This window comes from Balaenoptera physalus (genome assembly GCF_965194825.1).
Source record: "Balaenoptera physalus genome assembly, chromosome: 3".
Lineage (NCBI taxonomy): Eukaryota > Metazoa > Chordata > Mammalia > Artiodactyla > Balaenopteridae > Balaenoptera > Balaenoptera physalus.
This window is the reverse complement of record NC_138890.1, coordinates 68481772-68509709: the sequence shown is the minus strand read 5'-3', so window position 1 is coordinate 68509709 and position 27938 is coordinate 68481772. Positions and strand designations below refer to the sequence as shown.

Sequence of the window (27938 nt, the reverse complement as noted above, 5' to 3'; positions counted from 1 at the left end):
CTTTTCTTTTGCAATTTTAAGATCCTTAAAAGAGTGTGTCTTACATTTGATGGCAACTTTCAATTGCTACTGGTCAGGCAGAAACTGTGACTTGGTTGTTGCTACTTACATATGTGGAAACTCCTAAACTTGCAGAGTGGTTTGGAAAAAATCCAATGGCATTAGTGAATTACTCCCTTAACCTCCAGGAACCAAATGATTATAAGGATGTAGTGAATCTAACAAGTTCAACAACATTACCAAAGCAGGTGTCAAAAGGATGTTAGCCCTAAATATCTGCAAAGCCAACCTAAGAGCCCAGCACCAGCAGCTTTTTGTTCTTTTATGGCTTGTTTTAAGAAGTGTGGCATTACCAACATATTTGATGGCACAAAAGGCAATACTGTGTGAGGAAAAATAAACCCAAAAACTAATAACTCTAAAAGTGATTCAGAAAATTCATATTCTAAATACGAAGAAGTTTTAGAAAGACCTAAACCAATTTATATTTCATATTTTCTTTTTTATGAATGCAAAAAGGTGTTATGTGATAAAAACACATACCTAAGTTTATATAAGAGCTCTTTTAACAAGTATAAAGTTAAAAAATTCTCAGTGTTAAGAAGGTACTGCAGTGATTTTTCTTCGTGGTACATAAAACAACAGTGGTCCCAACAACTGATGATGTCTCAGATTCAAAGAAAGGCAGTAAAATCAAGTCCTAACATTTAGGAGCAAATTTGAATACAAGTATTTAATAATTTTATGTAAGTTGATATAAAAAAGTGTCCAGAAATCTAGGATACATACAAAATTTTAATAAGTGAAAATATCATGATAAATGACAATGTCTTCTAAGCTACTTTCAAAATGCTCTGATGTAAAAACAAAAACACCTAGTGCCTGCAAACATCATACAAAGCAACCCAAAAGCTGAATAAACAGTGAATGTGTTACATAAGTCATTCAAACAGCCCAAAATCCCCACTAAGATATACTGTTCAAGTATTCTTCTTCATAACAGTAACGTTAGCGATCAATTTCTATCTTCAATGAGAAGAACCAGAAAAGATCAAGACATAAATGTAAAGTGTAGAAGAAAACACATGAGAAACACAGAGAAGGAAGAAAGCAGAAGGAAATTCAAGTTCACCAAGCTTCAACAGAAAACAAAAGACCACAAATAAGACAAGACTCAAAATAAGTGGCTCACAAAAAATCCTTCTTATATGTAATATAAAAGCATCTAACTTCGTGATTCACTATAATCTTAAAAGAGCAAATTTCTTCTTATTTAATCCCTTCATCCACAAAACCCATCTTTGTCTTCAACTAAAAATGAAAGGACCAGATAGATGATTTATAAGATCCCAAACATTCTATGATTCTACATGGATGCCTAGCTATCTATTACAGATCTGTAAGCAGAGATCTGAACCTACTTGAACAACAAAAGGTGTTGTTAGTTCTGATTCTATTTCAGTTTTAAGAGAGATAAGGGAGTCTTTAATTAAAAGTGGTAGGAATTTAAAACTCAATGCTATATGTCTCATGGTATTAGTGGATCTGAACAATTAAAATCATCCTCTATTTCAATTATTTACTAACTCAATATTACAGTATAGTTTGGATAAAGGCTACACTCTTTTGGAAAACTCATAGAAAAATGTAACCTTTATAAACAACCCTTTTACCCATTTTGATACACTTAAACATTTATTTTTATAAAATATGGCATGTGAATAAAAGAAAATAGTGTGGACTCTGGAATCAGACTACCACCATTAGTGAATCAGAATCCACCATTAGTGAGCTCTAGGAATTTGGGCAATTCTATCTTCCCCATCTGTACCATGGGAAAAACATTATCTATTTCACAGACTGGCTGGAGAATTAAATAATTCATATAAAGTGCACAGAGAAGTATATGGCACATAGGAAGCACACAACAAATATATGCTATCGTCATCATCATCTAACTGACCCTGCGAAATAAAATCTAAAAGGGACTTATGGGATGTCAACAATGGAAAAGTAAAGGGAAAAAAAGCTAGTTCTAACACTATTTTAACCTTGTTAGCAAAAGGCATTTGTCAGGAATGTAGGTTGACAGGGTTAATAGAACACATGCTATTTTACGTGCGTGCATTAATGAAAAGGATGCAGTATATGTTAACAGTTGCACAACCTTCATTCCAGTTGCATTCATCTCTACACTTACCCCAGACTCCGCCACCTCTTCTTCCTGTAAGCAAGAGCCACAAACATTGAAGCATGTGTTTGAATAGGAAAGCACAGAAAAAAGACAACAGTCGTGAGTCAGAGAAACTATGGAGACAGAACAGAAAAATTTTACTAGAAAAAAATGGTAGCTTAACAGTAAAATGACTTTAATGGAATACAAGGGGGTAAAATGAATTATGATATGTACTGAAGGCCTAAAAACTCCACAATATTTAAGAGTATGCTTTTAGACCAATTATATTTTTAATACCTAATTCATTTAGAGGCTTATGTTAATAAGAAGCTTAAGGAAAAATATTTACTAACTATGAATTTTGAATTCAAAGTTTTCAGGGAAACCTTAAATTAAGGAATATGATCTTTTGAACATTTTTTTTAAAAAGGATTTTTGAGCCATACATTTAAGCAAGGATGAAGTTACAAGAAACAAAGATTTATAATTTCATTTTTAAGTGCAGAAATTTCTCTTACAATGTGTATTAACAAGAAATTTTGACCAGCAAATCCAACTTAAAATGTAAGTATAAATATATCATCAAAATCTTTATGATCCTGTATCTCCTCACACTACAATTGGGCTGAATCAAGATTCTTTTTAAAATTTTTATTCTCATTTATTTTTTTGCCCCTTCCCCCCAATCCCGACTGGTCTCATTATATCCCTGGCTTGTATCCAATAAGCTCCAGCTCTGGCCAGCCCAAAATTCTGTTTTTCAGTTAGCACGCTGACGACTGTTAAAATAAAAGGGGTTACTTTGTCTACACAAGATATTATACACCACCAAACTGGACAATTACTTGCTTAAAGAAAGCTAGTACATTTCAGTACTAGCTGACAAATACAATTGATTCAGGAAAACTTCAGTCTAATCTAATTATGTTTTATTTTTTCCTATACTGCATTCTACTCTAGCCTAGGCCATTCCCAAGGAAACAGCCATGTTTACTGATTTCACCCTCAGTTTCTTCCTCCTTTGCTCATTTCCGAGGCATTGTTGGTACTTAAAATATTATCAACTGGTCTGGCTCACAAAGTCATTATCGTCTTGAGGAACGAGGGTGCTAAAATACATGAGTAGATGGATGTCTGTGTGAGACAACAGGGAGTGGTGGGGCCACTGTACAGGGACATATAACAAAAACAAAAACTTAAAAACAAAGAAACAAATAAATCCTCCAGGTCTGCTTTGGTCCCTGGTTTTTACTGTTTTCTGCTTCTACACTGCTGAGCAATGACACCCCTCATTACATGTAGTGATTCTCAGGGACAGAAGTGGGATGGGTTGGGAAGAGGAGATATGATATACCCCTTCCTCCATACTTTGAGAATTTCTACACTAGAGCAACGATCAGGTCAACTACTTATAAAAACAAAGACTCCTGAACAGTGATTTAGACAAAACAAAACAAAAATAAAAAAACCAATCCTGACACACATTGATTCTGTTTGGTTACAAAAACTCCATCTCTAACTTTTAAAGAACCAAGTATTTTTGTTTCCTTAGTAGGCTATATTTCTTTCAAGCCACAAGAATTGTGTCTGCCTGGGTAAACATTTCATTTTTAAAGCTCTTAGGTACTGAAGCTATACACAAAGGCCCAGAAGAAAATCAGACCAAAAATTAAAACCCTAATATTTTACCCTAAAAATTACAAAAATTACTGGGAACAGCTTGACAACATACTTTATGTTTTATATAATTTGAGGAGGCATTTGTTATTACATTAAAAATGAATTTTAAAAAGCATTCTTAGAAGATCAGGTTAATATTGAATGCAAATAATACTTTCATTTTTATTAAAGATGGAGCATCCTTAAATTTGCACTTTCTAAACTGCGTTAAAGAATTTACATACAAATAAACAGCAGTACCATGACTTGAGACCAAGGAATATATTTTAGAAGAATAAAGTAGAACTTAGGTAGAAATAGAACTTTAAAAATATTCAATAAAAATAAAAGACATATTCAGTAAAAATAAAAGACTAATACTTCATACATTTGGTTAGAAACCAGATGAAAGCATCTGTCCTCTGTGATAACTTCAGTAAAGATCAGCAACTTACTTACATTTAAGTTAGATGACATTTTAATTAACAATAACAATACAGAACTATCCATGTACTCAAAGAAGTAATAGAGAACTAGGGTTCAAATCTCAGCAATTTATGTAATCCTGGACACATTACCTAACTGCTCTGAGCTTCAGTTTCTTCACATGTAAAAGGCAGGCCAATACTACTACCAACCTTTAAAGGTTATAGTGACAAACGATTACTTGAGAGTGACATCTGTAAAGCACTTAGTACACTGCATAACAAATGGCAGATGGTCAATAAATGAAAAATATTATATCATGCTCAGTGCCGCTCTGTAACACTTACACACTTCAATGACATACCTCTGTCGGAACATCATAGCTGGGTCCATGTTAGCAGAAGTCATTCGAACAACTTGACGAATTTCCTTGGCAATCATTCTGAGCTTCTCAAAATTTACTAAACCATCTACTTTGGAATCATTTCCTACAGAATAAAAGTAATTTTTTTTAACTTCCAAAATTAAAATACCTATATAAAGGTAGCAGAAGTCAAGTTATTATTGTTGGAGGCACAAATCAGAACCTTCTTTTTCAAACTGTCACTTTTGTTTTCAAGAACTGATAAACCCATAGATGGTTTAATCCTGCTCGCAGGGAATGAGCTAATGGGAGAAATTCTATTCCTATGGAAGTAATGATTATGATTATTGGAAAGTGAGAAACTGTGCATAGCTTCTAAAAGCCATTTCATTATGCTGTAGGCACACCTAGTAAAAAGTACAGCTCCTCAAAAATCTAATTCTCCAGATGCTCAGCCCACTCTTAGGCAGGTACGTGCATCTGCTTTTTTGGGCAGCAGAGTAGAGCACTTGAAAACTTAGGTTTTAGCCAGAGGTCACAAAGAGTGACCTTTGGCTTAACTAATCCAGTAAGGTTCCTATGGTTTACGATACTTAAAAAAATTGTAAAATGAGCTGTCAACACTTAAGAAGTGGAAGACATCCCAAGAAAACAAGAATTTCTGACTTATCTCCAAGAAAAAAAGTGGGGTGGGTAGGTGGGGGATTAAATAATAGTATTGATAGGTCTGTTTTCCAAGTGGTAATAATTAGTTAAAATTAAGAGGTGGCTGGCTCGGAGGGGTAGACATCTTCTAGTCTGCCATGCATCTTCTCTTCCCCAGAATTTGAATTTACAATCATGACTTTAATCATTAAACACAAATTTGCTTGTTCATAAGTTCCATGGTTTTTGTTTCTGTTTCACTAAGTAGTTCTCTGAGGAAAAAAACTCATACACCTCTCAAAATGGTCTACTGTTCTTTGACGAGAACAGGAATGAGACCAGACTTAGCCCATATGTTGGCTTACCCAGTTCAAACCACAAGGCAAAAAATTATATGTTCAAAGGGTAATCTAACTGTCTTTTTTTCACACCTGTCTTTAACAGTTGGTGTGACCCTATTTATTTTCCACGTAGCCCCTGAGGTGTCTGTGGCATTCCAAGTCCCTGAAGCCAAGTTTGAGAATCACATAGGTCTGGAACACATGGTGGGCTCCCTTTTTGTAGTAAATGGCACCTATCCATTGGACATATAAATTGTTCAGGGTCTCAACATGAGTTGAAAACAAAATTATAACCAAAAATACTTTCAAGTCACATAAACATGTTTTGAGGGAGCATGTCAGAAAAATATACTTGAAGCCTATAATAATATTTTCTTATGAAAAAGGAGTGATAATGAAAGTGGGGGCAGTACAACTAGTTAACTGGCACAACACGCCTGCTAAGAACAGTTAGAAAAGTTGGACAAAAATAGAAAAAAAAATGTTTTAAGTCATCAAAAAACTATCAAGGCTGTGAAGATCTGAAGCAATAATGAAGATCTGTGGCAAGTTCAGCATTTCCCAGTGCTTGACCCAGCATCTGCTGATTTCAGAAAAGGGGATGATGAGCTGAAAAACTGAGTAGTGCCACCATGACCTTTGAAGTTAGAGAAGAAAAACTTAAGTCTAGATAAATCTTCAGTGTTTTGGGTTGGGATTTTAAAGGCCTATATATATATCCTCAGACTAAAGATAAACTAAATGCAGACTGGGATAAAAGTTTAGTGTTAAATTATCTCAAAATATGAAAATGGTTTATGTGATTTTTGGATTGCTAGCACCCCTAGCTGCCTGGCAGAAGCAAGCTTTAATTCTCTCTGGAGGAATGTAATATTGTCTGAAACCCTAGATTATTTCTGTAATTTCTTTATACACAACATCGATTTGGTCAAAAATAACCAGGTACATCAGGAGAAAATTCAACATGATTGAAATGCAAGGAAAAAAAAAAAAAAAAAGACAACAGACTCATAAAGGATCTAGATTATGGAGTTATTGGAGACAAACATAATAGTAACTGGTAAATATGTGCAAGGTTATAAAAAACAACACTGAGAACTTTGGCAGAGAACATGAAGATAAAAAATGAATTTAAATTGTAAAACTGGAAAAAAAAACCCCAATAACTGAAATAAGGAATTTGCTGCTGAATTTAACAGTAAATTAGACATAGTTGAAGAAATAATTAAAAAATAGGACACTAAGCTGGGAGAAAATTCCAGAATGAATAAAAATATCCAGGTCAGAGAAAGCCAAATACTGTACCTAGTCACATCATAGCAAAACTAGAGAAAAACAGAGATAGAGAGAAGAGAAAATTATAAAGCAGCTATTAGAAAAAGGGTAGATTATTGTCAAAGGAACAACGAATAAGACTGACACTTGATTTCTCAACAATAACAATGGAAGCCAGGAGACAGTTTTGTTATCTCAAAATGTTGAAAGGTAAGTGCCAACCAAAGTTATGCCTTAAGAATGAATATTGGGCTTCCCTGGTGGCGCAGTGGTTAAGAGTCCGCCTGCCAATGCAGGGGACATGGGTTCGCGCCCCGGTCTGGGAGGATCCCACATGCCGCAGAGCGGCTAGGCCCGTGAGCCACAACTGCTGAGCCTGCGCGTCTGGAGCCTGTGCTCCGCAACAAGAGAGGCCGCGACAGTGAGAGGCCCGCGCACCGCGATGAAGAGTGGCCCCCGCTCGCCGCAACTGGAGAAAGCCCTCGCACAGAAACGAAGACCTACCACAGCCTAAATAAATAAATAAATTTAAATTTCAAAAAAAAAAAGAATGAATATTAATTAAAGACATTTTTCAAATAAACAAAAAGTAAGAGATTTCATCACCAGTAGACTTGCGCATAAGGGAATAATAATCAGTGTTCTACAGGAGAAAAAAACCCCAACCATATGAAAACTTTGAAATGCAGGAACAGTAACAATATCATCATGCAGGTAAAGCTAAATAAATACTGACTTTACACAGTAAAGTACAATAACAAACAAAACAATACAAAAACAACAATAGTATCGTGTGGCATTTAAAGGCATGGAAACAACTGTATATAAGTCGGGAGGTGAGTAAATGGGAATTTAAATGGTCTAACTTCTTGCACTGCCTGACACACAGAAAAGTACTAATGAATATTACCTGAATTAATATCAACAAGTATAAATATATTGGGTTGGCCAAAAAGTTCCTTTGGTTTTTAAGTAAAACTAAAAGACATTTTTCATTTTCACCAAGAACTTTATTGAACAACATATTCATCTTTTTGTTCCACTACCTTCTGCCATTTTCCAGGTAACTTCATAATTCCATCTTCCCAAAATTTTTTATCTTTTTGAGAAAAGAACTGTTACAGGTGCCTTTTACAGTCTTCCAGGAAATGGAAATTTCTTCCATTAAGAGAATTTTGTAAAGACCGAAATAAATGGAAATCCGAAAGTGCAATCTCTGGTGAATATGGCGGATGAATCAGAACTTCCCAGCCAAGCTGTAACAGTTCTTGCCTGGTCATAAAAGAAACATGTGGTCTTCCGTTATCCTGATAGAAGATTATGCATTTTCTGTTGACTAATTCTGAACACTTTAGGTCGAGTGCCGCTTTCAGTTGGTCTAACTGGGAGCAGTACTTGTTGGAATTAATCACTTGGTTTTCCAGAAGGAGTTCATAATAGAAGACTCACTCCCTTCCAATCCCACCATATACACAACATCCATCACTTTCTTTGGATGAAGAATGGCCTTTGGTGTGGTTGGTGGTGGTTCATTTCACTTGCCCCACGATCTCTTCTGTTCCACATTATTGTGCAGTATCACCTGTCACAATTTGTTTTAAAAACGAAACGTTTTCGTTACGTTTAAGTATAGAATCACGTGCAGAAATATGGTCAAGAAGGTTTTTTTCGCTTAACTTAGTGGAACCCAAACATCAAAGCAATTAACATACCAAGCTGGTGCAAATGATTTTCAATGCTTGATTTGGGTATTTTGAGTATGTTGGCTATCTCCAGCGTGGTATAACGTTGGTTGTTCTCAATTAATGTTTCAATTTGATTGCTATCAACTTCAACTGGTCTACCCGACCGTGGAGCAATGTCCAGCAAGAAATCTCCAGCACGTAACTTCGCAAACCACTTTTGACACGTTCGAGCAGTCACAGCACCTTCTCCATACACCGCACAAACCCTTTTGTGCGTTTCAGTTTCATTTTTACGTTTCTTTAAATAATAAAGTATAATATGCCGAAAATGTTGTTTTTCTTCCATCTTCAATATTAAAATGGCTATACAAAAATCCACCAATTTTGGTAAGTTTTTAAAAAATGCACGTAGACATGACAGCTGTCACGATACAATCTAACAAAATTGTTTCGAATGAAGTGAAAGACAACTAAGAGCTACTAGAGCCATCTTACAGAAAAAAACCGAACAAACTTTTTGGCCAACCCAATATAATGTCTAGTGTAACACTAGAAAATTAGTAAAACACTGTATAGTTAGCAAGTTAATGGAGGAAAAATACCACTCACAAAAATCAATTAAGGGGATTGCAGACAAACCACATGGCAAAGGGTTAATAAATTAGGTTTTTAAAACTAAGAACTTGCTGTTCATCAAAAGACATCCTTAAGAGAGTCAAAAGGCAAGTCACACTATATACAGGACTTACACAAAATTCTTAAAAAGTATATTAGAAAAACAGAACCTTATAAAAAATAAGCAAGACACTGAACTGATAATTGTCAAAAGAGGACGAATAAATATACAAAAGGGTGTTCAGCCTCATTAGTAATCAGAGAAATGCAAATTAAACCACATCAAGATACAATTACACACCTACTGGAATGGGTAAAAATAAAAAGAATCAATTTACCAGGTGTTGGTGAGAATGAGGAACAACAAGAACGCTAGTAACACTGCCAGTGTTCCACTTTAGTAGATTAACCTCAAACTACTTTCCAAAGTTGATTATATGAATATCAGGACCCATAAATTTCACTGTGAATTATACTGAACAAAAATGCACGTGCACTACGAGATATGTGAAAGAATATTCATAGCAGCATTATTCGTAAACAGTGGAAACTATCAAATGCTCATCAATGGATTGGATGAATCCACTCTATTGCATTTATGTAATGGAATGAATGCTAAATAGTTTTGAAAATGAAGTACAGTTACACTCAAAAACATGGAAGAATCTCATCTCACAAGTCTAACGTTGACCAAAATAATCCAGAAGCCAAACCAACATGGAAGAATCTCATCTCACAAGTCTAATGTTGACCAAAATAATCCAGAAGCCAAACCAAAACTAAAAAAATAAACATACTCTGTGATTATATAAAGTTCAAGAACAGGTGACACTAAACCACAGTATTAGAAGTCAAGACCCTAGTTATCTTTGGGGAAGATGAAGGTGGTAACTAGGAAAGGGTGTGAGTCGGGGTGCTGGGAGGTAGGCAATATTTTATTTCTTTGACTGGATGTTGGTTGCATGGGTGTTTGCTTTGTCATAATTCATTGAGTTGTTCACTTGTTCTGGGTACTTTTCCGTATGTGTTTAGTAATTAAAAAACGAAGTTGGAAGGAAAAATATTACTAAACAAAACAATAAATAAGATCAAAAAGTCTGATTTTCGCTGTAAGTCAACTTTAAGTTTGAATGCATTGGGTAAATACCTACATTTGTTCTTGTCAATAATGTGGGTTTTGGTTCCTAAGATTTGCTGCATTTAACTGGGTAAAGCTTTAGTGACTTTTAATCAATAGGCTGGAAAATACATTAAATACATCACAATTATGGAGAATTAGCTGAAGCTAAATATGCTAATTTTCAAATAACTTTTAAATACCTTCATGTAGAAAAGTCATATCTTTCTTGACAACGGGGAAGAGTGGAATGATTGGAGGCTGCATGCTTTGACTACTAAGAATATTTCTATATTTTGCCATGTTTCTAGATGGATCAAAAAGGTCTTGTAGATCTTGGAGGTGTTTCTCATACTTGCTTGGTAACTTTTCCCAAGTACCTCTGAGTCGTGCTACAGATGCCAGGTTCAAGCCACTGCCGAAGATGAGAATAAAAACATTAGAAAGGGACTTGTGGGAGAGAAAGGACTCAGGTCAGGAAAGTGTATAAACCAATCTTTTCTAATAAAGGTAAAATAAGCAGGGACAAATTTCAATGTGTTGAAATAAACAAGAGAACCATGAAAAAAAAATAAATAAAAGGGACTCCTTGATCTTAAGGAAAACTTCCTTCAAAGGAACTACATTACTTGCCTACAGTTGTATACCAGCAGCCTTTATTTTGTAGTCTGCATGTAAATCACAAATATAATAATTCCATAAAATAGGCATTTAACTTAAATATAAACTTCAAGTATCACAATGTTTTGTTATTTGCTTAGAAATAACTTTATGGACACATTATCTATTTGAAAGTGGTGTAAGTAATAACAAGCGTTATATAAGAAGCAAGGGAAGTTCTGGGGCTGAAAACCTTCTTTCCTTGAGATTTTGGCCACTCATGTCCCTGATTCCGATACTTCCATCCATATCCCTAGATTCTAATCCTGTTGTCCCTCAGGCCTTCATATATTCAATGTCTCCTCTCTATAGGATTTTAAACAAACTCAGATAGTCCTAACTTTAAAAATAATGCATGCCAATTAGGCTACAACTCCTCCTCCCTATCCCTTACCTCTATACTACCATCTCATAGGTATGCTGCTGAATGAATAGTGCAATTTTCTTACCAGTTAATCCCTCTTTTGTTCTCAGTCACCCAACTTTTACCAATACTATGGTATTTAAAATGTTCTCTTGACTTCTGATTTTAAAGTGTGGAGTTAAGGTATCTTTGTTCCCTCTGCTTCTCAGAAATCATCCCAAACAACTACAAGGATGAATAACAGGAATGCAAATTTCATCTCCACCAAAACTAAGAGATATCTGTAACTCCTAAACACATTAGAAAGGCTGTCAAAAAATAGTCAAGGTCAACTTTGAGTATGCAAAATGCTGAAAAAGAATGCCTGCAGCTGAAGATGTCAATGAAAGCTGGTAAAGCACAGCTCTCTGAAGCAGGGAACTCACCCAGAAGGCAAACCAGGAATCCCCTATTTGGAACAACACAACAGAGTCCATAGGCTGACAGAATTAGGAGAGGGTTGGACTCTGTTCTTTACCAGAGAGTGTCAGGGAAAGTAAGATTAACACAGTACACACTGTGATATAACATCTTGGCAAGAAGGAATTTAACAGTGACACAAGAAAGAAGGGAGAAACTGAGTTGTAAGCAGCCATAAAACTGCCAATTTTCATTTGCTGGAGAGAAGTAAAGGGTAAAACAATTCACATACAAGCTCTATTTCTGCTAGCCTGGGACACTGCCCTGGCTCTTCTCCCACATGAATCTCCTGCAGAGAGATGGTATAGGAAAACTCATGTCATTCAAAAAGAAGGAATGAATGCCAGAGCTATAACATGCTGCTACAAGGAAAAACAAAGACTTAAAGATCATAAAGCAGGAAAATGTTCCAACACTACGATAAAAACTGGGACTAATGACTCTAGCCATGATTTCAAATGAACTAATAAAGTAAACAAAGAGTAATGCAGTGATATAAGAGTTTAGGGAAAAAATATATAAGTTGATAAAAAAGTTAAGTAAAGTTTAGAAAAGAATGGAAGAAAAAAATGCAAACAACAGAGAAATGAAGGCAACACTGGAACCTACATAAAGAAAAAAAAGACACTGCTGGGCTTCCCTGGTGGCGCAGTGGTTGAGAATCTGCCTGCCAATGCAGGGGACACGGGTTCGAGCCCTGGTCTGGGAAGATCCCACATGCCGCGGAGCAGCTAGGCCCGTGAGCCACAATTACTGAGCCTGCGCGTCTGGAGCCTGTGCTCCGCAACAAGAGAGGCCGCGATAGTGAGAGGCCCGCGCACCGCGATGAAGAGTGGCCCCCACTTGCCGCAACCAGAGAAAGCCCTCGCACAGAAACGAAGACCCAACACAGCCATAAATAAATAAATAAATAAATAATAAAACTTTCTTCCTTAAAAAAAAAAAAAAAAAAAAGACACTGCTAAAACCTTGGGCAAGTGACTTAAAAGAAAGGATTAACAAAAGCAATCAATGGAAATGGACAGAGCTGAAAAGAATAAGAGAGAAAATAATGGATATGGAAGACAAAGGAGATCTAAAATATATATAATTGGTATCCCTGAAGAAGCAAACGAAAATAATGGAACTGAAAAAATATTCAAAAGTACACTTTGAGAAAACTATTCAGAAACAAAAGAACTGAATCTACAGAATAGGTACCATAGTTCCAGAGAACTTGATACAGAACTAAATGAGATGTGGAAACACCCATGTAAAGGTAAATGACTTCAGAGATAAAGAAATAATATGGAGAGTAAACTCAGAAACTTGAACAGCTATATAAAATGCTAGTTGTAGAGCCATTATCTATGAGGTTCCCAAGAAATTACATGTTAGACAAGAATTTTAAAGGCAGATAAACTGACACTGAAGTTCAAAGGCAACAGAAAAACACTCTGAATATGCTCAGGATATATAATTCCCATAAGCCCTTGTGCAAGAAATGACTAGAAAACAAACTTCAACCAGGAGATGACTGGAGAGAGTGATGTCAGCATTATACTGTCATAAGATGACCCTCATTTTACCCCCTGCCCCAACAACAAAAATTCAGCATCTATCCAACAGTAAGTAGTGCCTCTGTGGGAGTTGTGAGACCCAGAATCACAGACCAAGGGACCTGAGAGGAGCCTCACCCACTGGTGTACTGGGTAACAAGCAGGCAGATTTGGGTACTGGCTGTGGAACCCACAGGAGACTATGAAATGGTTCTGGCCCCACTTAGCTGTGGTCTGGGAACACATGGAGAACACTGACTTGGGTGGTCAGCTACAGACATGAGAACCTTTGTGAAGTCCAGGTATCCAGAGGAGAAGTTCAAGCACTCTGTTGGAGCATAACAGAACAGAAAAAAAGAGTGCAGATGCACTGGAATAGAAATAGCTTGACTTTGCTGGCATCAAGGAAACCACAGCTTAAGCCTAAACTAGACGGCCCATGATTTCTCCCACAGGGGAAAGGGAGAGCCAGTGAGTGAATGCTTGGCTGCCCTAGCAGTGTAGGATGCTGCCAAAGACACTCATTCTGTCTTGTAGCATCCAGAGCACTAAAGTGGGAGCTCCATGACTGGGGGGAGGGAACAGATCAGAAGAGCAGCATATAAGATTCCAAGGGGGTATTAAAGGGATGCGGTTCCTGCTAAATGCTTCTGGATTCCAACAGGAAGCCCATCCAGGAGCCACAGGGAAAACCTCACTTGCAAACCCCCCAACGTACCCAAGAGCACCTGCAGCTCACCATGCACAAACCCACACCTCCCCCCACTCTGCTACTGACTCCCTGTGCAAGGTCCCAAGAGAAAGCTCTGGTAGAGAGGAAACACACACAGGAAACAGGCCAGGAGTCTGTGGGCAAAGAAGAAACCACAAACCTGAGCTGTAGCACTACCTTTAGGAAAACAAAAGAGACACTATCAGCAGCTGACACAGCACATCCTAGGATACAGAGAAGACATACAAGCTTCAGAATTCTGCCACAAGAGGGAAAAGAAGCATGGAGCAGATGTATCCACACAATGCCTGAGAAAGCCTCAGAATCTATCAATATATCAAGAATGATGAAAGGTTTTTTATCCTGAAGGCAACTCATAAAACTCAGAGAAGGTGAATGCTATTTCAAATGCAAAAAGAGCAATGCAAAACTCCAAGTAACATGAAAAATGAAGGAAACACGACATCACCAAAAGTTCACAATAATCAAACCCAAAGACATGGCGATCTATAATTTACCTAACAAAGAATTCAAAATAGGTGTTCTAGGAAAACTCAATCAGCTATAAGAAAACAAAGACAATTCAACAAAATCAGGAAAACAATATATGATACAAATGAGAAATTTAACAAAGATATAGACATCACAAGAAAGAACCAAATGAATATTCTGGAGCCAAAGAATTCAGTGAATGAAATGAAAAAATGCAGTAGAGAGCATCAACATCCAGTAGACCAAAGAGAAGGAAAAATCAAAGAGATAGAGGACAGGAACTTTGAAATAACTCAGTCTGAGGAGAAAAAGAATGAAGAAAGTTGGGAAACCATCAAAAAAAAAAAAACCCAATATACAAACCACTGGAGTTCCAGAGGGAGAAGTGAGGGAAAAGGGGGCAAAAAGACTATTTAAAGAAGTATGGCTGAGAACTTCCCAAACCTGGCAAGAGATCTAGACATCCAAGCTCATGAAGCTAACTGGTCACCCCATTATTTCAATCTAAAACAACTTTCTGCAAGACACATTATAATAAAGGCAGCAAGAGAAAAAAAGATTGTAACTTACAAAGGAAACCCCATTAGGCTATCAGCAGATTTCTTAGCAGAAACCTTACAGGCCAGGAGAGAGTGGTCTAACAGTCAAGAGTACTCTATCTGGCAAAGTTATCCTAGAGAAATGGAGGACTTTCCCAGAAAAACAAGAGCTGAGAAATTCACCATCACTAGATCTGCCTTATAAGAAATGCTAAAAGAAGTTCTTCAAATGAAATGAAATGATGCTAACTAGTAACATGAAAACATATAAAAATATACAACACTCTGATAAAGGTAAGTATACAGTTAAATTTAAAAAACTCTCAACACTTAAATATAGTGGCATGTTAACTAGAGTATAAAGGTTAAAGGACAAGAGTGTCAAAAATAACTCTAGCTACTACAATTTGTGAATGAATACACAATATAAAAAGGCAAACTGTGACATTAAAAACATAAAAGAGGGGGTAGAGTTTTGTATGTGACTGAAATTTTATCAGTGTCAAATAGACTGTTATATCTATAAGATGCTTCATGTAAGTCTCATGGTAACCACAAAGCAAAAACCTATAGTGGACTCACAAAAGATGAAAAGGGAATCAGAGCATACCACCATGGAAAAGCACCAATTCACAAAGGAACACAGCAACAGAGTCAAAAAGTTAACAAGGGAATTATAAAACGTCCAGAAAACAATTAGATGGCAGGGGTTAAGTCCTTACATATCAATAATTACTCTAAAGGTAAATGGACTGAATTTTCCAATCCAATGGCACAGTTACTGGTGAATAAAAAAAACAAGATCCCACTATATATCCCATATCCTACTCAACTCAGCCTAAAGGATACAGACAGGCTCAAAGTGAATGGATGGAAAAAGATATTCCATGCAAGTGGAAACCAAAATAGAGTTATTTATGTCAGACAAAATAGACTTTAAGTCAAAAATGGTAATAAGAGACAAAGAAGGTCATTATATAATGATAAAGGGGTCAACTCAGCAAGAAGACATAACAATTGTAAATATGTATGCACCCAACAGCACAGCACCTAAGTATATTGAGCAAACACCAACAGATCTGAAGGGAGAAAAAAACAATACAGTAATAGCAGGGGACTTCAATACCCCACTTTTAGCAATGGATCAATCACCCAGACAAAAAAATCAACAAGGAAATGTTGGACTTGAACCATACTTTAGATCAATGGACCTAACACATATATACAGGACATTCCATCCAACATCAGCAGAATACACGTTCTTCTCAAGCATGCACAGAACATCTTCCAGGACAGGTCATGTAAGCCACAAAACAAGTCTTAGCAAATTTAAGAAGACCCAAATCATACCAAGTATCTTTTCTGACCAGAGTGTGTGAAACAGCAAGAGGAAAAATGGAAAATCTACAAATAAATGGAAATTAAGCAACACACCCCTGAACAACCAATGGGTCAAAGAAATCAGAGGGGAAATTAAAAAATGCCTCTAAACAAAGGAAAATGGATATACAACATACCAAAATTCGGTGGATGTTTCAAAAGCAGTTCCAAGACAGAAGTTTATAATTATAAATAATTATATTAAGAAAGACCTCGGGGCTTCCCTGGTGGCGCAGTGGTTGGGAGTCTGCCTGCCAATGCAGGGGACGTGGGTTCGAGCCCTGGTCTGGGAAGATCCCACATGCCGCGGAGCGGCTGGGCCCGTGAGCCACAACTGCTGAGCCTGCGTGTCTGGAGCCTGCGCTCCGCAGCAGGAGAGGCCGCGGTGGTGAGAGGCCCGCGCGTCGCGATGGGGAGTGGCCCCCGGTTGCCACAGCTGGAGAGGGCCCTCGCACAGAAACAAAGACCCAACACAGCCAAAAATAAATAATAAATAAATAATAATAAATAAATTAAAAAAAAAATACTCTACATTGACTTTAAAAAAAAAAAAAAAAAAAAAGAAAGACCTCAAATAAATTACCTAACATATGTAACCAGAACTAGAAAAAGAAGAAACTAAGCCCTTTGGGAAATAACAAAAATCCGAGCAGAAATAAATAAGAGACCAGAAAAACAATAGAAAAGATCAATGAAACTAAGAACAGGTTTTCTGAAATAATAAACAAAACTGACAAACCTTTGGCTAGACTTATAAAAAGAGAAATAAATAAAATATGCTATTTAATTCCAGCCATAAGTGATTGATTTGCCTGTGTCATCTCTGCTGAAAAGTCAATATATCCTTTATATTCTGTAATGTATTTTAATATAAAATGTAAGAATACAAAGCAATTAACTTTACATGAACTATCGAAAATGTATATAATAAAATGTTCTTCATAACAAAACAAACCTCCTAACCAAACCAAAGCCTCTTAACCAAATCTCAGGCCTTTCTTATGCCCATCTTGGGGCTGCTGTCTATCTCCCTCTCTCAAATCATTCTATTTCCTTGGCTTTAATGACACAATCAAAATTGTGCTCTCCTACTGTTTCTTGTACTGATCCTCTATTTCTTTGGCTGGACTCTCTTCTTTACCTCCACCCTGAGGACGGTCTCTAAGGTATAGTTTTTAGCCCTTTACCATTTTCTTTGGACAGAGAGATCTCTTCTGGTGTCAATCAATTTTTTTTTTTTTAATGGAATACTCTGAAACTGAGCCTATAACTCTCAGATTCTTCACTCCGTGCTTCCTATACAAATAGTTTCAATTTCTAGCCTTCTAAGTGTTTATCAATGGCATCTCTGTTCTCTTGTTTTAGACCCAGCTGTTAAAACCTGTGAGGTAGGTGGTGTAATTCCTGAATTTCACAGATAAGAAACTGGTCTTCAGTATTCCCTTGACACGTGAGAGGCAAGATTCAAATACAGGTGCAGTTGATTCTAAAGGTCACTCTATTAATCTCTATTCAATACTTCCTCCACAGTGCCTAGTTCAATTGCATCCACTGGTAAATTTCATAAAGGAGTTTCCTATTACCATGACAGATTTATGGTTAAAAAGTTCCTATAAAGATTCTAATTTTATCTCATGTATTAGGAACAAATCATAATTAATTTTTTGGAGGGTGTGCATAGATGGGATTAGTTAAGGTAGCTATTATGCTGCCATATACAAGCACATGGCCTTATAAATAGACCAAACTACCACTACCCTCCACCATTAAAATCAGACTTGCTTTAAGAGGAATCCCTCTGTTGGTCAGCATTGTGCTGGATGAGGGTCAGAAAATAAATTACCTAGACCTAGATTCTCATAAAAAGTGAAGAGAAGGAAGAAGATTCCCAGGAGCTCATGTAACCATCCACACTTCCTGGGCTTATAAACTTTGAAGGATTTTTACAATTCTTATGGCCCAGCTTTTGTCTGAGTGGCAACACATTCACTGATACCTTGTATAGTCTGTGGGAAACAGGAAGAGGTCACCAAATGGCTGCTGTTATTACTGTTGCTGCTGTTGTCACTTCAAAATAGCAATTGTAAGTTAGTGCATTAATACCATTAATTTTTAGTGCATTAATTTTTCAGTGTCAAATCATGGTGAGGCAGGTACTGCCTGTTGCACAGAAGTCTGATGATAAAGACAGCTATTGGGCATACATCCAAGAGGGTATAATACCTCAAAGGGGGAGAAAGGAAGAAAACTGGGAAGGCAATCACCTATACTTACCAAAAAAATGTTTAAGTGACTGAAAGATGGAAGAAACAAAAAGAGAAAAAAACCAGTCTCACCAGAATGGAAAATATATTAAATCTAACAATATTTATATAAACACATATTAATTGAACTTTTCTTCTCCTAGCCATTTAATACCTAAGAAGAAAATCAGCTTCATGTCCAGTATCATGACAAAACCATAAAGAAATCTTTGTACAAATTTACCTTATTATTGCAAACATGGAATTGAAGTTCTTACATTCTCGACAATGAAGTGCAATTTTAATAAAATGTTTAATAATCTTCATTCGTTTGAGCTGATTTGATTCAGTTAAAATCTCTGAGGCCACCCAGAATGTCTCTTGGTTTACAATATCTTCAAATTCTTTCAAGTGAGTATTTCCTGTTTTTGAATCTAACTTAAAAATGTCATCAATATATTCAGTAGGCTCAATATTACGAAATAAATCAAAGTCCCTCATTGACAGCTGAGTGGCCACCTCAATAGTACTGAGCTGCAGCATGGATAGTTGGCTTTCCTTAATTAGTTCTTGAGCATCTTCATCTGAACACAGGGTTTCTGTTTCCATGTTATTTTTTAAATAATACCTAAAAGGAAAAAAATTGTTTTTATAAGTGATTTCACATTTATAAGAACACTTTCCCTCTTTATCACTGTTGTCAAAATATTATACTGTTAATAACTTTTTGCCAGAAATGTCAGCAGAATATTAATTTAAAGATAAGACAGAGGGACTTCCCTGGTGGCACAGTGGCTAAGGCTCCGCGCTCCCAATGCAGGGGCCATGGGTTCGATCCCTGGTCAGGGAACTAGATCCCACATGCCGCAACTAAGGAGGCCGCCTCCTGCCACGAAGACCCAGTGCAACTAAATAATAAATAAATAAATATTTTTAAAAAAGATAAAATGGAAAATTAATATTTTAAATAAGACTTTGAAGTTTTCCTCTTATTCCGCCATTTAACATCTATTATTTTAAAGTGTAAAAATAATGTTGATTATGCTGTGAACTTAATCATTTTAAGAAACTACTCACATGACGTGTGAAGAATCATGTGTATATTCTTGAGAACAAAAGCTTTGTGAGGGCTCTATAAGGATACAGGACACATAATAGGTACTATACAAATACTTGTTCATGGACAGCATGAATAAACTCCTGAATCAAGACTGTTCACATCTCTACTCAGAAGTTGTTGCTGCACTCATTTCCTTCTTAACTCTAAATTTCCGAGAGAAGCAAAGAAGAATAAAACCCATAAAGGAGGGAAACTCTTCCACTACTGATTTCTCCCTTGATAAATCCAAAACCTCATTCCAGCAAATGGCACTGACCAGTAACCATAAAAAAGATCTTCATTTGCCTTTCACCTTTTTAGATGAACAATTTTATGGCACTTAAAAGCTAAGAGATGGGTTAAGTAAAGAATTCACAATTGGGAAATATACAGGGCTGTTGCTGCAGAAGAGGTTACATATTGTATCACATGTAGTTTTTACTTCATTCTTTTCTAACATACAACTTGATCTAAGCCTAAGTTTGCGTCCATCTATGTTTTATTGTCAAGGAACTATATTTCTTTTTCTTCTGCCTTTAAACTGTTCACATGCCTAAGAGATTACCATAAATAAGTGTTGAAACTCATACTATAGATAATAAAATTATATCTAACATTTAAAGTATGTTATGCTTATTAACTCATTTAATTCTCCTAACATTGCTCTGAGGTAGGTTCCATTATTATCATCCCACTGTATGAAGAGAAAATTCAGGCACAGAGAAACTAAATAACTTGCTCAAGGTCACATAGCCAGACCAGGGATTTGAATTTGGGCAGTCTGGCTCCAGGGTCCATGCTCTTAACCACTATGTAAAGCCAGCAAAGCAGCATTAACCCACTCTTTCTTAACAGCAACCATGATGGATAGTCATTTTAAGGTTTCCAAGGATCTCATCCTACATATGAATCTGGGCTCACTAAAAAGATTGCACTATTGTCAGAGAAAATCACCAGAGTAAAGAACAAATGTAGTACTAAAACTATCTTCTAGTTGATCAAATAATTTTCAGAGCACATTAAAAACATTTTTAAAAAGTTTTCCTGTATATCCATAAAAGGAAAACTACTAAGAAAAAGAATTATGAAAACTATGACTTCTTCTGCCCCAAGTACATACTGGTCATTTAAAAAGCAAATTTATAAATTAACATATATACACTCAGATACATACAAAGATATGGACCATCTAGTTTCCCCCTCTAAAAAACAGGGATTGGACTATACCAGTGGTTGTAAGACTTCATTTTAGCAGGAGGGCTAAAATATTTTAGAACACTATCCTCCCTTTCTTTCTCCCACTTTTGGGTAGCACTTATGAGTGCTAACACTCTAAGATTCTATTATACATAATTACGGAGACAACAGAAAGCTAAAAAAAGAGAAATACATGTTAATTTTAGAGAGAACTCAGTAGACCTAAAAACATGATGTTCCTACTTAAAGTACCTCTTTTAACATGGAATCTTCAAAAACACATGTAGAAATAAGTACATTCATTAATAAGCACATTCACCTTCCATTGAGCTGAATTCTATCAGCTAATTTGGAGAATTGGTCCGGAAGTCTTCTCTGTTTTATGACACCCTCAGGAGTAACAGAAACTTCACAGAGAGAATATGTGTCAGATGCACCAGTCAAACCAAATTCATGAATAGCTTGACAAACAACTTCTTTAGCTGTAGTGTCTTTACAGATGATAATGTAGCAACTTTGTTGATCTGCTTTGAAAACTCTTATAACTTGATCAGGAATATCTGTATAAATACAAAAATATGTCCTGTTATTTTCCAGAAAATGGCTTTTAAACTCTTCAAAAAGTAATTTGGAAGACAATGATCTCTCTAAACAGTAATATACACATTTCTATTTCAGGAGGTTAAGAGAAATCATTGCTGCATTTATTAATAAATAAATGTATCTTTTCAGAGGACAAAATATTAATATATGTTCACAGGAAAACACCAAGAAAAAGAGAAAAATCAGAGTCATACTATGCATACGATTTGGAAGCCACGAAATCTTTGTTTATTATAAACATTTTTATGCCATTAAATATTCTTCAACAAAACATTTTTTAATGGAGGCATAGGACTTCACAATATGTATTTTATAATTTGAAATGATCCAAACCCTTAATCACAGACATTTACCTTGCATATCACTTTCCTTTATTATAAGTAACATTATGATAAATAATTGCCCCCACCCCAAACTCTCCCTGTAGATAAACCTTTGCAGGCAAGCTGATTATTTCCTCAGGGAAAATCCAAAAAAAGAGAAATGCTGAGTTAGAGGGCATGCATATTGTTAAGGTTTTTGAAATATACTTCTGAACTGTTCTCCAGGACAGTTATAATATTTTATCATCCTAGGGTATAAAGAGAGCAATTTTAGTCACACTCTTATCAAAACTGTTTATTAAAACTTTTTTTTCCATTTTGAAAGACCTACTGCATTTCTGCCCTCCAAAAATGTGTCATTATTTTATATTTCACTTCTTTGGTTACTGGTGAGACTCACTGGTTTAATGAACCATTATTATTCCTTTTTAAAAATACCTTTTGGTATTCTTCATGCTTTTTCCTACTGAATTATACTAAATACCAACACAGTCTACTATAAAGTGGCAAATGTCTTCCCAGATTTTATATTTATATACTTTAACACAGGAAAATTTTAAATATTCATGTGGTTAAATCTCAGTCTTTGCCTTTGTGATTTCTGCTATTAGTAAATAAGTCCTACTTGAAGATAAATGTTCATATATTATGTACATGTAAATAATGGTATTTTTCCCTCTTACTCTATCATATTTCTTTTTCTTCTTATATGGCATTGGCTAAAACGTCCTGAACAATGATCAATATGACAACAGTGGGCTAATTTTTTAATATAATTACATTTTTATTACATAATTTGCTATATAATTAAAAATAATTAAGTGAAAAGTGATTTAACAACATGAAAAACTGTTAAATTTTTCCTTATGATAATAAATCGTTACAAAAATTTCTTTCATTTTAAATCAGGAAAAATGTATTATTGTGGATATTTTTGTCATGTGTGTAGTGGGGGTGGGCTGGGGATATTTTGGTGACTCAAGTAATGGTATATTCTTTGCCTAGCATTACCTCCTTCTTAGCATTGTATACATTGTAAGATTAAGAGGAAAAGAAAAATTACAAATTTGTCTCAAAACCACCTGAAGTATAATCCTAGCTAAAGGAAAGAGAAGAATAATGAAATAGATGTGGGAGGAAATAATTTCACAGAATAAAGTATGCAGTGAGGCTGAGGACACAAAAAGACAGAGACTGACTCCCAGGACTGGAAGAGTCAACTGAATATAAATGAATACAATCCCAGGGAGAAGGATTCTTAGCCAACAGATATTTTGAATGTTCTGGGTCTACTGTCAAATTGGAAGCAGAATACTTCATCTATTCAGGTCTCCTTCGTAAGATGCACGCACCAAACTGCCTGTTCTTAAGGTAGGCAAAGATCTGAGTCACCAAACACCTCTTGTTCCTATTTCTTTGCAAATGAGTCAATCCTCAGCATGTTGCTGACATTATCAGGTTTCTAAGTCTACAAGGCGTAATGATGTAGGGTCTTAATCCATGTGAACGAGATGCTTCTCTACTCTGGGCTAGAAAATGTAAGAAGTTGGAAATTTCAGTTTTCCAAAAGAAAGATACTGGACAGAATAGTTTCATTATCCCTTTTAACTCTATAAAAGGTGTCAAACAACTACTATTATTATCTGTATTGTTCCTACCCTCTTCACAAAAATAGGTCTCAGTTGTCCAGGACTCTAGAGTTCGATTTGTTTACTAGGTCTTTGGGGGCTGAGCCTCAGCCAGCAGAGCTGGCTGACCTGGAAGGAATGGGGAGATGTTCTGATCCCTTTTATTAATTTCTTCAGAGAAATTTATTCACAAAGACAGGTTGGGAATTTGCATACATTTCTCTTGCTGCTAACATACTATAACATCTGGGAAGGAACAGATGTCTGTACTCTGTCTGAAACACTGTACTCTGTTACACTCTGTTAAATTCATACTCTGTTAAAACCACTTGTTTCACATGCAAAGGACAAACTGTCATATAGTCATATAAGTGGGATTCAGGCATCATAAATGGGTAGCTCTAGAACAGACCTGCAAATGGAATTATCCAAACGGTACTCCATAACCTAAACCTGGTGAATTCACCAAGATAATAAATGCCAAATTGGAAAACCATTTGTGAGACACTGGAGGAAAAAATTTCTCCACGCAGATATCAGTGTCAATGTAAACCTCTTTTTCCATTTTAGAATTGCTACCTCTTTTTCCATTTTAGAATTGCTTTTTCCATATATTTTCTTTACAAACATGTGTGTTAGCAGGAGAACATCATACATGCCAAACATAATACTTGGCACATGGCAGACACTCAAATGTTAATTGTTTAGATGAATGGTAAATATGAAGTTAGAATAAAGTTGAATCAAGAAGAAAAAATGATCTAAACATTTCAAATTTTAGGCACAAAACTAGAATGCACATAAAAATATAATCCTGTAAGCAAAGCAGACATTTAAGAAGAATCTTGAAGCAGTACAGCATTAATCAGTCTTATGATTCATAGTCCATAATAAAATTCTTACATAATAGGTAAATGAATTCAAGAACTGAAATTCAGATACCTGGACTTCCAGCCCAAGGGCAAAATTTCTAGAGTGTTAACTATCTCTCATAAACAAAATTAAAAAATGAGATAAGTGAAGGATACATGTTTTGACCCTGAGATTACACTAAAAATAGAAGAACTTTTTAGGTATTTAACATGATCATTTAACAAAAGCAGAAGACTGCCTCTTCATTCTGCTTTAAATTGTTAATCACTGTACAAATATTTATGGAGTGCCAGTTATACATCATCAGTGTTCTAGGTGATGAAGATGAAGTAATAAATGATATTGACAAAGTCTCTGCTTGCAGAGATTTGCTTATATTCAAGAGAGTAAGCGGTGGTTCAAGGAAAGACACACAATAATCAAGTAAATAAGACAATCTGTATAGTGAAAAGTTCACAAAGCAAACACAGGATAGTGGTATAATGGTATGGATTAAGGATTGGCAAACTTGTTCTACAAAGGGTCAAACAGCAAATATTTTAAGTTCTGCAGGCCAAGAGGCAAAACAGATAATATTTCGTAGATACTTATATAACAAGAAAGAAAACAAATTTCCACAAAATTCTTGACAAAATTAAAAATATATTAATAATGCAAACCTACAACATGTAAAGATATGTAAACACAGAGGTTTAGGCAACACTGCAAACATCCACTAAAAGGGAACTGGTTAAACAACGTTATCAGATGTTCAAAAAATTGTGGTAGAATACATTCTGATACAGAAAGGTATTTACGGTACATTGCTAAGTGAAATGGGCTAAGTGGAAAAAAATTATATCATTTGGGGTGAAGGAAACGATACACACATTTTATGTGCTCTGAAATTTCTGGAAAGATACAGGAGTAAATGAACAATTCTTAATTCTGGAAAGCGGAGACTTTTATATTTTATCCTCCCTCTGCAAATAAAAACTTTAATATATGTTCCTTTTATAATTAAAAATTAGTTAAAATACTTGCAATGCAAAAAGAATTTGAAGTTTACTAAATATTAACGAAGTCAAATAAAAAGTTTGTGCTATTAAATAAAAAAGAGTAAGCAAAAAGTTCCATATGAAGACTCAGAAAAAAAATTCAGTTTTAAAATCCTTTTAGCTACACTCTGAATTCTTCTTTTAGGCCTCATCTCACATTAAGTCCAAAAATTCTGAAAACACTTTTCACAAGTTACAGAATAGCATGTACACTCTAATTCTATGAGTATAAAAACATATATATTCAAAGAAAATGACTGAAAGAATACATGCCAGTTTACACTGGCAACCTTGTAAGTGTATAGAAAAGTTCTGCTTTCTATTTCATTCAATTCTGTATTATTCGACTTTTAAAAATATAGTAAAATACTGCATACAAACATAAGCAATAAAATACCATAGTCTTCAAGATACTTACAGTAAAAACCAACAGCTGTAGGCAGCAAAAACAAAGCAAAACCATAAAAAAGTCAGCAATCAAAAAGCAAACTATTAAACAGTTCTGTACCGTTGTCCTTACTTTCTAATAACAATTTAAAACATGCAGCAAAAACATAACTGAGATGTAGACTGATAAAAGTCAAACTTGGCTGATGTCACACGTGTACTACAATATACATACGTGATGTACACAGCTAATCTAAAATTCAGTGCTGCCATATATGATTTACGGAGCTGAATTTGGAATTAATTGGTAATAAATATTTTATTCAACATAAATACAAATAGCACGGCAGAAGACCTTTCGTAAAGTTGCTCATTTGGGGGTTTAAAAATATAATTTTAAGTTAAATTCCTATCTTGTATGTGTTCATTTATATTGCTGATATGGACAAAGGCTGCATACTGAGCTTTGCAGACTGACCTTCTCTGAATAGATTTTAAAAGGGCATCTTCAGCCCTTTCAACATGTTTTCATTGAGAGAATTATGCAGTCAATCTGAAATCAAGTTGAGTAGTACATCCTCTTCAGAGATAAGAATTTCAGTGCCATGGGGCTTACAGTTTCTGAATTTTAGTAATTCCAACCTCTCTCTTCCTTTCGCTCCCCCAGCTAAATCCCCAACTTCTTCTCTCTCTCCTCTCCCTTCTACCCATCCCTTACCCACCCCGCAACCCAGCCACACTTCTAAATATGCCAGTGGCAAAAATATAGCCATAAATCAATAATCATAAGTCAATCAATCTACAAATCATATATCCCTAAATACTTGTCTTATTAAAGTACAGACGCATATTTAGTTTGTGCTTTTGCAGTGCTTAAATATTTTATTTGTGAACATAGTGTAAGAAGTACTGCTGTGGAACACACACACACACAGACACAGAAATAAATTCCCATGCTACCACATGACAAGCAATGTGAGAGAGACAATGAAAATGTGCTAGAGATTTCTGGAAAAAGAGATACTGATTCTGCGTCAGAGGGACCTGGGATTCCCAGATGAGGTAACAACTGAGTTCAGCATTGAGGAATAAGAAACATTTCATGGGATATGCAGGGAGAAAACACCAAAGCTGGCAGACAATATGGGCAAAGAGAGTTCTGAAGGTACATGCCATACTCAGGAAAGACAGAAGAGGTAACAGTGGGGAGAATGGCAGAACAGGAGGCTAGAAAAGGGGTTGATAATTATGCTGTGAAAATTGGATACCAACAGTTACTAAGTTATTGTCTTTAGGCTCCAAACCCACGCTGCCCTGCCACAATGGGGCTGGGACTCTGCAAACCACATTTCTTCTTTGCCAACTGTCTCCCTCTTAGGTTCTGCCAAAAAAGGGCACCAGAGGTAGACTGCAAGGTTAGAGGAAGAAGAGACTTGCTGCTTTATGTTCTTACTTGTGGGTATTTGGCTCTAGTATCACTCAAGCAACACTCCTTCACCCTGGTAGTGGCATTTCTTTCAAGTGCCAGAAGCTGAATCCAGTCTGCAGTTTCCTGTGATGCCTTAGTGCTTGTTTTTTTACCTTTTTACGTAGAACACGTTACTTTATACTTGGTAACAATTTCTGATATTAAACATATGGAGTGGTTTCTATCTCATGACTGAACCCGGAACTAATAGAAATCACTAGAAATTTCTAAGCCAAGTAACGACTCATCGAAACCTTCACTCTAGAAAGAACACTGGTAGTCACGTAGAGGGTAGGGTGTGTCAAAGACAAATTATTGGGTTTAGGAATCTCTCTAAAGAGGGGAAGAAGCAACTGAAATAAAAAGGAAGAAACAATGTGCAGAACAACTTCCTACTGTGTTTTTATGTTATGCCTTACATTTTAAATTTATGTTGCTGTATTAAAACATAAACTTTACTACTACATTTATACTTCCTCCTAATATTGAGATTTATATAATTGAGTTCTTCCCTTTTCCCACTAGCTGATAGAGATTTAGCATCAAAACTGAAGCTGAATCACAACTATGCCCATCTTTGTAGAGGTTTTTTTTTTTTTTTTAATTTTATAAGAGCACCTTTTATATTGTTAT

The 27938-nt window shown here is 35.7% G+C and overlaps 1 protein-coding gene across 11 annotated transcripts in view; it reads right to left on the bottom strand.

Moving 5' to 3' along the window:
• Positions 1-27938, bottom strand: part of RAPGEF6 (Rap guanine nucleotide exchange factor 6) — a 247099-nt gene that overhangs the window by 22951 nt on the left and 196210 nt on the right. For 9 of the 11 annotated variants that reach the window (XM_082457818.1, XM_082457826.1, XM_082457824.1 and 6 more), the window contains 5 exons: positions 21306-21546; positions 18935-19318; positions 10507-10718; positions 4626-4749; positions 2201-2224 (listed from right to left, as the gene is read on the bottom strand). In XM_082457818.1, coding sequence (XP_082313944.1) covers positions 2201-2224; positions 4626-4749; positions 10507-10718; positions 18935-19318; positions 21306-21546 — 985 coding nt within the window. The remainder of the gene's footprint in view (positions 1-2200; positions 2225-4625; positions 4750-10506; positions 10719-18934; positions 19319-21305; positions 21547-27938) is intronic. The other 2 variants (XM_082457821.1, XM_082457820.1) reach the window with 1 other exon arrangement.